The following is a 13,259-nucleotide window of genomic DNA, read 5'->3' on the forward strand; positions in this document are numbered from 1 at the left end:
AAACTAATAAAAAACTGTTAATGCCATTATATGTTATTGCATTTTTAAAGCACTTAATTAAATGTATACTATGTTCAAATGTTATTTGATTTATTAAAAGTTTTTTGAATCTCTTTTGTTTCACAGTAGTTTAAAATATCTAATATAAATATATATATTTTTTGTATTAATAATGTGTATAACACATTTTCAAAATATTTATTAATATTAATCAAAAGTACTTTTTTTGAAAGCGAATGAATCTTGGATTTAACTTCAAATAATAAATGTTTGGCTGCTTATGCGAAATATTTATTATTTCACTTTTAAAGTAGTAAGTTGCAAACAATGTTCGAGTGCTGATAGTTAACTCAAATGTAATCTACATTTTAGATGCAATATTTTGTGAAAATAAATGTGATGCAATATGAAAAACAAATTATGTTAACAAAATAAAAAAATAAGCTTATTTTTGCATTGTTTTTTCTTAGGCATATATTTTTATATAACATTTTTGTGACACTGAGTAAATTAACTGCGCGACTGAGGGGTCATCGAACATCCCCTCCCAGTGATAATGCCAAGAAAATCAAATTTCCAGGCAATGCTAACGGAAGCTTAGGAGCATGGGAAAAGAGCCAAAATTTGGCGAGTTATCGGTAGACAATATAGCCAAAACGAAAGCCAACCTTGTGTTATTAATGTTAAATACTCTGGCTACTACTTAATCACCAAAAATACAGTTGGAATTGTATATAACCCTTTAATCGAAGAATTTTGGTGGTTAGAGAAATAAAGTAGTTTGAAGAAATAAAATTAAAAATAGATTTTGATATTCGATTTGCCTCTACACTGAATTAATGAATTATACATTTGAATAGAATTAAGAAAAGTTAGCCATTACATTGAAAATGTGATAAAAACTAAATAATTAGTTCAATTTAATTATAAAAGGACTAAGAATGGTTAAAAAAATTAAAGCTATTAAATGTGTAATTATTAAAATAGTAAAAAAAAATATTTCCCACATTACTTTTTTTTATCTCAATTATGTTATTGTAAGTGTTATAAAGTCTAAAATGCAAAATATTAAAATTACAAAAATCAAAGATCACAAAGTTGTCCCATAGTTAAAGATCTTAATTATCAGAAGGTAAATCTAAAGCAGGTTTAAAGAATTTTCTCAGATCTTACAGTTTTGCTATTTTTTGGTTATGTGAGATTTTATACCAATCAATTACGAAACAAAATATTTTCTTTTAAATAACATTGCTTAAAGCAGCGATTCCCAAATGTTGATACTGTGAAAGACTTCAAGAGCAATAGTAAGGAATTTTTTAACCAGTTTTTTCCCCCAACAATTTCGAAACCCGACGAAATTATTAACGAAAACATTTAGATCTAGTTAAAAATCCGTTATTCATTTAGTAATTGAGTTATCTTTATGAAATTAAAGTAAAATGCCAATGGAAAAAAATGGCATGATTTTTTTTAATTATATATATTTTTAATAACAATATATAGAATGGAAATTAGTTATGGAAATTATTATTTTAAAAAAAAATTACGTTAGCATTTCAAATCATAATAAAATACGTTAATGAAGAATTATGTTTCCCTAATAACTATTTTGAGCTGTTCTTTTAAGTTTTCATTTCAATAAAAACAAATTCATTACGAGACTATATTCAGTTTCAGGGCTGTGAATTCAACTGTCAAACATAAAACATATTTTAAGATATAATGGTATAACGAAAAAATATATATTTCAAAATATAGTAGACTTTTATAGATTAATACGTTTACAATTGTCTTTATATACTTTATTTACAAAGTCGAGATTCCGCAAAAAGAAGATCGATTATTTAGGGATCCATAGCGAATGGGAACTGCTGGCTTAGAGAATGTAAAATAATTAAAAAGAAAAAGATTTTTGATTGAAAGTTAAATAGTACTGTAACGTAAGTAGTTAACAATAATTGAGTGAACCAGCATTCAAATTGATAAGAATTGAGTAAAGCAGCCTTTGGTTTCAGAACAAACTTCTTTTTCAGAAGTTATCCAGAAAAAGTATTAGAATTTCCGAAAATATTTTTATTTTTTAAAATAATTGATAATTGTCCGTAATAATTTTGAAAGATAAACCTAAATTTAAAAACTTCTTTGGATAGTTGATTTTGATGCAAGCTGATCATACCAAAATTAGAATTTATCTCTTTTAATAATCGGTGGGAAAATATTTTATGGCACCTATTTTATACTGTATTTGAGCTATGTTTATTAAAAAAAATAACAAATATCTGCAGAACTTTCGTTTCATAAAATTGTTAAAAAAAAGACCATTCTGATTATATATATGTAAAACTAAATTTAAAAAAAAAATAATAGTTTTAGGATAAAATAAAATCTCAATGAGGATAATAAATATAATTTAAAACAAAAATTATAATTTGAAAGAAAAATAAGTCAACTGGGCACTTGCACTTCAAGAAGAGCTCTCATGCCCACACATGTGACCCATGTCGACAGCGCCATCTAATCTTTATCAGCAAAATGGCATATTAAAGTTGAGCAAGTTTCTCTACATAAGTTAGAATGTTAATTAACGACAAGTTAATCAAATACAGAGCCATATCGAATTAGTTGAAATATAATTCTTTCTCGGCAACTTATTTAACTTAGATTTATTTTTGTTTTGCGTACCTGGCAACTTTGATGCATAGTTAAATTTGATTATGTTCCACATGGTTCATGCCTGCCTTTGTGTTAAGTCTCTGTGTAAAGTTATAGTGAAATCTTTAAGAAAGAATCTTTGTGGAAGAATTTAGACTGTGCCACTTACGAGAATTGATACTTGACGGGCTTGGCTTACTCGAAATAGACTGGAAAGAATGGTTGCTAATATAAACAAATGCCACATTTCAACAACCAATCAGGATCGAGATACTCACACTACATCACTTGCAGGTATCCCATTGATGGGTTCAAAGCTAAAATGCCTTACATGAGCAGAAAGAAAAATACTATTGGAAAAAAAGACAACTAAAGACATTAAAAATTTAATATACAGTTTATTAACATACATGACTTTTATTAATCAAATATAAATTTGCAGACCTGATTGTGCACTATTATTTTACAAACTTGGAAAAAAAGAGATCACTGAAAATGTTCAGTTTTTTTTTTTGCTTTTCAACAATCATAGCATAAAAAGAATAATCTTTCTATTACCCTGTGGGTTGTGCAGCAGCACCAGTATCCTTTTATAGAACCATACAGCCTCACATACATGCATACAAAATATAACTCATGTACAAAGATTTAATTGAAGGTGGAAATAAATTTCTTCCTCGTTTGCTCCCACCTTTAACTAATACTAATAAAATACTGATAAATCATTTCAAACAGGCATTAAAAAAAAGAATGCTGAAAAAGTTTTCTAACTCATATCAAGAAGAAAATTTAATATGTAGTATTCTTTATTCTAACAATATAACTGCAGAAATAAATAAAGAGTACATCATTGATTTTAAATTTTTTTTTATTTGATTTTAATTAACCTTTATCATTAAAAATTTCAAATAAATATGCAAGTCAACCTAGTTTTATTCAATACCATAATAAGTAACGTTATTTGTTTAAGCACTTCCTCAGTATCTATTGATTCTCATAGACAACTTTGTTTACTAAAAGCATTCATGTGGAATTGTATACTGTTGAAATAAATTAGTTTTATCCACTAGGGTTGAGAAAATATCAGAACTGAAATTTTTAATATATTAGCATTTCGGGAACTGAGAAACAACCTTTGTGTAATTTTTTTTAAAAATTAAAGCTGTGCTAATTACTCTTAAATTTCAAATCGCTTTTCTCTATTAAATTTAAAAAGCTCAATTTTAGTGTTTTAATTTTTTTTCAAAAAAGTAAATTAAAACAACATAAATTAAGTAGTACTGTATTTTTAAATAAAAAAAGTTTTTCAAATAAACAGAAATTGAGATTTAAATGATTTTAGAAAAGATCAATTGCCTTTATTTGAATTATTTTTGTAGTCTAAAATATAAGATTTGTTCAAATAAAAATGAGAATGCAAAAGCTGTAGTGTTTGTAGAGATGTGATGTTTGATTTAGTAATTGTGTATACATTTTTTACCCCATACCAGAACATGCCAGAATGAGTGAGGGCATGTTAGTGATTTATTCCAAAAGAGTACAATATTTGTATACAAGATGTACAAGTATAGTTCCTTGTCTAAGACATATGTTAAACGAATAACATGTCCAAATTCATAATTAATTTCATTTTGTATAAATTTACAAAATGGTCTCAATAACCCATCATATACTGTTTGTTGACAGATTTTTTGTACATGCTTATGTACTCATGATTTCATTTTATTTACTTGTACAATATAGCAGCAAAAATAGATGAATTTATATTGTACATTCATATAATTATGTAGGAATAAACAACTATCACCTGCAAAATGCTTTCACATTCGCAATTCTATTGGAACAAACATCATATAAAAGCTAGCATAAATTTTTTTTAAATTATAAAAGTCGAATTATTTAACCACATCTAGATATATTTGAGCAATATACAATGCTTGTAGTTTATGACAAAGAATATTCTAAAATAATTTAATAGTTCTTTCTTTTTGAGTTGGAAAAGTTTTCAGCACTGAGAAACATATGATTGCAAACATCAAAGTGATAAAAGCATAACTGAATATCACACAATAAATTTGATAGTGATAAATAATATGACAAATTATAGCATTTATTTATACCACATTTTTAAAGTAAAATGAGAAAAAATGTGCATTGTAAAAATATGTTGATTTCAAGTGCAAATAGCATTTACGTCTTTAAAAAATGTTTTCTGTAAACTCTTCATAAATCACTTTTCCCAAAAATTCATATTAGTTTGGCTAAATATTCAAAATTTTCTTAAGCAGAATTAAAATAGTAGAAGAAAAATAGCTGACTAGTGAACTAAAGAAATTTACTATTGTGAATTTTTTTTTTTAACTTGCAAAAATACAAATATCAACACACTACAATTGGTCCATCTATATTGATATTTCAGTCATAATTTCAATTGTGTGATTCAAAATAATATGTATTTCAATACAGCCCATACATAAAACAAAATTAAATTTAAAATCAGAATAAAATACTTTTCAATTCCTACAGTTTCCTTCTACAAGTGTTTTGTCTGAAACTTCCATCATTATAGAATGATAATTCATAAAAGTTAATTTACATGATCAGATGAAGAGTAAAGTTCAATATTGCACAGTGCAAAAAAACTTGCTTTCAAAGGCTATTCTTTTCTTTAGTATACACATCGTAAAACGAATAAGAGCCTTTTTAAGTATCGCTAGTGTTAGCTTGGGTTCTAACCGCCCAAGATGCTGTCGAACAATAAATAGTCAGTCGAACAATCACAGTATGTTTCATAATGCATACCAGCATGTCTTTTTTTATTTGTAAAAATCTCTTTTGTACAGACACTGTGCATTCGGTTACTCTCACGCCTGAGTATAGCTCATAAAAGTGTGTTTTGGAAGTCGATGTGCAAAATTCGGACAGGATATCATAAAGCTTCTTTGAGTTGTACCTTAGTACATTGGATAATTTGAAAAGTTGGCAACCCAACATGGGTCAGAATCACAGGGGACATTCAGTCGAGTGAATGTGTGATCGAAAACGACATTGCTAAAAGACCATTAAAAAAAGTAGAAGAAACAGAACTCATCACTGATCCAACAGTAACAGTAGTCATAAAATATATCCATGCTCAATTTACAGCCTGTTTTTGTTTTTTATTTTGGCTTGCGTGGTCTGTTCCGCCTCTTCCGCAAGCTCTCTTTTTTGAAAATTATATTGTTTGGATCATCAACTAGTTCAGGAAATTGTCCAACATCATGGATGTAAGCACCATGATATTTTGCAATGCTACCACTGGATATAAGCTCATCTTTTTCAAGCTTTGACCATTCGTACATTCCTTTATGTCCTTTCATGGCAATGTCTTTTTCTTGTTGCCATGCTTCCTCTACAGCTCTGCGTTTACCTAAGCGAACTAAGCGACGAAATTCGTCATCGACCGTCGTCCCGTATCTAATGTTCAAAATCATGCTGGGACTCTGTAGTTTTATGTCTACCTGACCACTACTTCCTTCATTTGGATCTACATTGTGCATGGTTATATTGAACATAGTACCCAATCTTTGCAACTGATCCCAATTCCTCTGTGCTCTACTGGCATCCTCTTGCACAAAGAAGAAAGAATCTTGTCCATTTTTGGAGAAATACAAATTCAACATATTAGTTTCATTAAACACAGTGACCACAACATCTCTCAATATATTGGGTCCATCAGACACTGTATTCACAAGCGCTTTGCCATTATTGTTTGAGAGCAAAATACCATCTCCCAATACTGACTGGATTGTGGTGAGGCGTGGATTCTTTTTGTCAGAAAATGTACTACTTATTTTGACCTCTGTCTTTGGAACAGTAGACAATTTGTAAAATTCCATTGCTTGAGAGTTGATGGCACAACTGATACCAGATATGGCGGGTGAACATTCTTGGATGTTAGAAAAGTCATTACAGGTCTCTTCAGGATAATAAGAGGGCATTATGTCATTAGTATTAAATCCAACAACAGACAGCCAATCTTTCAAATCTAAAAATACAAATTAAAATAATTAATAATATTTCACTACTAATCCAAAGTTAAGGAAAAGCTAATTTTAAAAATTGTATACGAAGCGAGTCTGAACAAGAGGCCAAAACCTAACTGGGAGATAAAATACATCGACATTAGCAATATTCATCAGAGAATGTATAAGCGGAACACAAGCAGTAAGAAGTTAGTTTTTACTGTCACATTTAAAGAATTAACTCTATGGAAAGATATTTTTTAGATAACATTTTATGCACAGAAATATGATTGATGTACAGTGTGCAAAAAAAAAAGGATCACCCTGAATAAGTTTTGATCTAATGATCGGATCTTCACATACTAGGCCTCAATTTTAATGGCTCGAGGGGGTGACAAATATGCTAATTAATGAGTGCACATGATATGTCAAGTAACGAAAGCAGATACTAAACGTACTTTCTCTGTATAAACATAATTTTTTTTTTAATGGATTCGGATTTCTGACAAACAAAATATAGGGGATAGCAGCAATCAGGGAAATATGGTCTCAATAGTTTGGTCAGGAAAGCGTTCCAAAGTTTGGACATCTTTAAGTTAATTTTACTTTTTGCTTATTCCACTTTATCTCAAGAACTTTTAAACTGAATTGAAACATTTTTGCACACACACAATTATAAAATTCGTTTATCCAAAGTTAATTCCATGCAAAATATAACTTTTGCAAATATTTATTTATTACTTTATTTAAAATTGGTCAAATTTCTTTTTAATTGTAAGGTACATAATTTTGTCTTATTTCAAAAAATATAATTTTACGTGGCAAAATACAAAATTTGAGCAAAATCAGTTGAATAGTTCTTGAGAAATCGAATTTTAAATATTTGAGATTCAATTTCTCATGAACTATTCAACCGATTTGGCTAAAATTTCGCATTTTGACATGCAAAATTAAATTCCTTAAAATTATGTAAAATATTGTGTACCTTACAATTAAATTTTTCTAACCATTATTAAATAAAATAAAAAATAATAACTATTTACAAAAAGTTATTTTTTGCATGGATTTATCTTTGGACAAACGAATAATTGTGTGCAAAATTTTTTCAATCCGGTTAAAAAGTTCTAGAGACATAGCGAAATATGCAAAAAGTAAAATTGATATTAAGGGTCCAAACTTTGGAGCACTCTCCTGACCAAAGTATTGGGACTATATCTTGTCCGTCAGAAATCCGAATCCACTGAAGAATATTTATTGTGAAAAAAGTATGTTTCTACGTCTGATTTCGTAACTTAAAATATCACCTTATTTTATTAATTAGCACATTTGAAATCGCCCCCTTGAGCTATTAAGATTGAGTCTTAGAGAGTAGAGATCCGATCATTGGATCAAAAGTTATTTTGTGGTCCTTTTTTTGCACTGTACAAGTGATTCTTTGCACACGAATTGTATCTTTTTCTTTTGAGCAGTTTCTTTGTACATCAATCACATTCCTATGAATAAGAAACTTTCTGAATAATTTTTTTTTTCATTTTTGTATAAATTCTTTAAATGTGACAATGAAAAACTACCTTTTAAATTCCCACTACTAGCGTTCCGATCATGCATATGATGAATATTGCTCATGTTGATGCGTTCTATCGTCCAGTTAAATTTTACCATCTTGTTCAGAGTCACCCTGTATATTTTATAATGTAGATAGCTTTTAACAAAAAAAATTAGTAATTTCAAATTTTTATTCTTGCTATTATTATCCTGCCAATTTTATGCTGAATTATTTTGTGTAATAGCAGTTCTAAGGGAAACTTATTTGAAGAAAAACTAATTTTTAAAAATTTTTCTTTACTTGCTTTCTTTTAAATACAAAATATTAATAATTTGTGTAATAATACTAACCTGTGAGATGATTCTTTTCCTGGAATGGATTAATGGGATCATTGCGGTGGAATCTATGAAGATGCAAGTTATAAGGCTCTTGCAGCAAATTACGCATGGACCCCAGGTCTGGAACAAGCCACTGAGCTCCAAGCGGATCATAAACTCTTCCACCATAGTGTATCAAGTTAGTAAGAGGATCTCTTATTCCACCTTGAAAATCTATGGGCAAATAGAAGTCTGGATTATTGTCTGACAACATTCTACCGAAAGGAGTCCGGCTCATTTCTTTGATTATGACTCCTTCTGCATTGAATAGAGCAACAGGAGATCCTAAATGATCACTTGCAACATAATATTTCAAGCCATCCTGTTGGATGTACATAAGATGTCCACTGCTGTCATAAATGTAGATGAAGGTGGCTTCATCCTTTGGATAGTGAAGATGAGTCAGGCGGTTTTCATGAAGGGGATCGGAGTAAAAGAACTGAGTAACATTTCCTTTGTGATCTTTGCGAGCTATCAGTCTATTTTTATGGTCGTAGTAATAAAAGGTTTCATATTGATGCAGCTGGAATGCATGGGTAAGTTGACCATCAGCGTTGAAACTGAATTTTTCTTCACCTCTCTGTGCTATGTAACCTCTGTCATCTACAATATAGGCAACGGAGTCACCGTAGCCAAGTAAGCGATCACTGTCATCATATCTCAATGAAAGCTGATGTTGACCATCATATACACTATTTAAGTTACCATTGATGTCGTAGGAGTATTTCCATCTATCACTTCCAGAAACTTCCTCCAAAAATCCATCTAGGGTGTAGTTGTAATTGTGGATACTAGCTGTACCTTCCCTGCCAATTTTCATGTGAGATTGCTTTACCCTGTTTCGATTGTCATATTTCAAATTCAACGAATATATCTCCTTATTCCATAATGTCACAGCTAATACAACAATCCTGCCATAGGCATCTAAGCCAATAGTTTTGGAATATTGTCTCATTTCATCTTGAATAAATATGCTGTTTACTTTCGGGCGATGTATGATGAAATGTTGAATTTGTTCTAGAATTCCAGTTTCAGTGTTATATCGATATTTTATTTCAGATGAACTTTTGCCATTAATTTCCACTACAGCAGAAGACAGGCGGCCATCGTAGACGTATTTAAACTTAGCACCATCCATGCCACTTCTGCTGCTAAATCGATGCCTTTCTTCTTTGAGCAATGATCCGTGATATCTATAATCCATCTTAACTTCTAGACCTGATGCCATTTTTACAACAGATTTTAACAGCGACTTATGCTCATAATAAGTAAAATCAGTTCGCTCATTACCACAGAACAAAGTAGTCAACATACCTCCCTCATCATATTTGTATAATACTCTGCCTTTGTTCTTCGGAAGGCGTTTAAGTAAAATTTGTCCAAACTCATTAGTTTGAAGGACATAAGGAAATTTGACACCTGGCGACAGATACAGAAGTTTGTAGAAACCAAATGATATTTGAATGGCTATTTCATGCTTGTGACCGTTAGGCATGTTGATATTTTGAAGACTTCCCACTGAATCATACTGAAGTAGGTAACGGCTTCCACTTGGAAGAATGACTTCGGTAGGCTGCAAAAATGAATAAAAAATTTGAATGTCAAGAAAAAATCAATAAGATATTTCTCAATCTGTATGAAATTACAATTTCAATACTTAATTATTGGCCTTTTTACTGCCCTTTTTCTTGGACAAACTTGAACCAAAATTTTTCAGAGAAATAGTAGCAGTTTATTGAATAACACAGAGAAAGAATAAATTTGTTCAGTAGAACAGTAACCAGTTTTGTCCTCAAACCAGTTTGTCCTTGTTATGTTGTCAAAAGGAACAATGATATGGATAAAATTTAAAGGTCCTTAAAAAAGCAACCTTTCCCTCTAATCAATTAAAAAAAAATTTCAAATTTTACATATCTCTATATCCTCTTAAAAAAATGGATAAATTGCTTTTAACGTAAAATTTATTTACTTATAAAACTTAAATTTTTACCTAATAAACTTTTAAATTTATGTAAAAAAATATTTTGATGAAATAGATTATAGATTTATAAGAATTATAAGTATTGATTTTAGTTAAAACAGAACAAATTTTATTTTATTAGTGTGTACATTTTTAATTACACTTCATATAAATTAAACTGTAGAAGTTAGATGTAATCATTACATGGATTGAAAATCTGTCAATTGTGTTCAAAAATGAAAAAAAAAAGCTTATATTTCATATATGATTTTAAATAAAACAGAAAATATCTTGTTGGATGTTAACTTACCAGTGAAGCAAGGTTGTCATCATATTTGTACATAAATCCAGAGCTATCAGAAAATCGTACATCAGCCAGGCGTCCATTAATATCAAATGAGTAGTGCTCAGATAGCAATCCTCGTTCCCACCGTTCTAACCGGCCAAATTTGTCATATTTCAATTGAACAGGCGTTATATTTTGACTTGGTTGCCATTGTATTGGTCGACCCAGTTCATCATAATGAACTGTTACGAGTGGTATTTGATTTTTGTCATAGACTATTTCACTGTACTGCTCTCGATCAAATTCAACAGCTACAAGAATTTCACCATTTACCTGTTAGGAAAATCATATTTGGTATTTTAGAACATTACTTTATACATAAGTCAGCCATTTTATTGTTACACATTTAAGTTTTTTCAAGATCAGTATAATATGATAGTTTTCAGATATTGATCAAGTCAGTTTTGGTAAGTATTGGTTAAAAAATAGAAAGAAACAATAGGTTTTAAGAATGACGAAATAAAAAGGCAGCAAATTTGTTACCGATATAAAAAATTACTCATCACATTATGACTTCATATGTTAGTCAAAAAAAGCAAAATTATTGTTTAATAAGTGACAAAAATCAAAGAAAGTAGGATAAAATGTATCTGTATAAGAAAAAATAAGTAAGAACTTGTTACAAATACATTGCATTTAAATAAAAAATTTATAAAAATTATACATGATTAGTGTTTTTAAGAATTAGAGAAAAGCAAAGGAAAATATGTTAGAATGATAGTTTTTTTTTTTTTTTTGCATTGAAAGCATGTTAAAATAATTGTAACATAATGCTCATTTCTTAAAGTTTATATGTTAGATTTAAATACAAATGCTATAGGGTAATGTAGCATAACATTATATAAATGTAACCACTTGAAATTAAAAAAAATATTACAGTAAAAATTATGTAGTTGCATATTGGTAGATTAAAAATGTATTTTTTATGGTTTTTTTTGTTGATAAAAATGAAATACACTTAGAGATAACTTAGGCAGTAGATTTAGGTTTATATGGGTAAAGAGTTTCTTTTTAAAATAAAAGGTGCCTGAAACTACTTTTGACACAACCAAATATCATTAAAAAAAAACCTAAAAAAAGGTTAACAAACAAATAAATGAAAGAAACTTTTGTTAAATTTTAGAAATTCCTAATAGAACAATCTACGGCACATTTTATATACTCCATTTTTAAGTGATAGCTTATATTATTTAAATGTTATAAACCTAATGAAGAATATATGCATTTAATTAGTGATGAATGTTTACATTTATTTGTTAAATTCTAAATAAATCAAAGTCAAATACAGGCAAAAAATATTGTAATTTTCAAATCAAGAACTTTCTTACCTTCATTTTTCTTCCAACTTGAGTGATTTGCCTGTTTTTACCCTTTCCTTCTCTCCTCAAGTAATACTTCCATTCAAACCTTTGTATAACATCATCACTTAAAGTTGCCTTTACTTTTGTAGGCACGGGGAAGATTTCTCCCAAAACTTCATTTTGATCGGTAATAACGGGACTAGGGGCAGTTTCCATTTCAATAGTTTTGGAATCTTCCAATGCTAATATAAGGCTTCCATCTTGGTACTGAGTGATGCGTTGCTGCATCAAACCTAGAAATTGGAACAATTTTATTAAGGGGAATGCAACTATGGTTATCAGAAAGAAACTTATTATTAAAGAAATTATTTTTCTTAGTAAATAAATTAACTTTACATTTATTTTAAACAAATGTCACCTAGGGTTAAGGATGTTTTATCTGATAGCTGATGTCAAAAGTAGATAAAAACATTTGTTAATGATATGAAAGCATATCAGCACCCCCTCCAGTGCGAAAAAATAATCATTAAGCAAAATTTAAATGTATGCAAAAAATGGAACCATCATTAAACAGTTTTGAAAATAAATTGATAAAATTGTAAACATTCTATTATAAATTCCATTTCTGCAATAAACAAATTGCTAAAATAGTTAGTTTAGAACTAGAAAAGCATTTTACATACTATGTTTTGCTAATATTTTTTTCAATTTTTCAACTATTCAATTCAACTATTATCAATTTTAGAATAGTTTATGGATTATCCTAATTTTGAAATACAGAAGTTTTGGTAATTTCAGAATAAAACATAATAATGTACCAGGTTTCACATCCTTCAATGTGCTTAAAAATAGTTTGTGCTATTTCTTCTGAACATATTTTTTATTAAATTAGCAGAACAACATAGTATTAAATACATAAAAAAGGTAGAAAATTATAAACAAATCTATCTTTCTAAATCTAGATGATTTAGAGATGAAGCCTGTTTCCTTTTCAAAGAGAAATAAAATAGCCAAGATATTATTTTTTTTAAAAATAAAATATTTAAACAGAAATTTGAAGGCATAAATTTAAA

At 29.0% G+C, this 13,259-nt stretch overlaps 1 protein-coding gene across 6 annotated transcripts in view; it reads right to left on the bottom strand.

The window, feature by feature from the left end:
- Positions 1-3,030: 3,030 nt before the first annotated feature.
- LOC107447687 (teneurin-m) overlaps positions 3,031-13,259 on the bottom strand; it is a 391,268-nt gene continuing 381,039 nt past the window's right edge. For all 6 annotated transcript variants that reach the window (XM_071178689.1, XM_043040120.2, XM_071178686.1 and 3 more), the window contains 4 exons: positions 12,214-12,479; positions 10,850-11,158; positions 8,553-10,152; positions 3,031-6,679 (listed from right to left, as the gene is read on the bottom strand). In XM_071178689.1, the coding sequence (XP_071034790.1) occupies positions 5,811-6,679; positions 8,553-10,152; positions 10,850-11,158; positions 12,214-12,479 (3,044 nt within the window). In that variant the 3' untranslated portion in view covers positions 3,031-5,810. The remainder of the gene's footprint in view (positions 6,680-8,552; positions 10,153-10,849; positions 11,159-12,213; positions 12,480-13,259) is intronic.

Source organism: Parasteatoda tepidariorum, chromosome 3 (genome assembly GCF_043381705.1).
Source record: "Parasteatoda tepidariorum isolate YZ-2023 chromosome 3, CAS_Ptep_4.0, whole genome shotgun sequence".
Taxonomy (NCBI): Eukaryota; Metazoa; Arthropoda; class Arachnida; order Araneae; family Theridiidae; genus Parasteatoda; species Parasteatoda tepidariorum.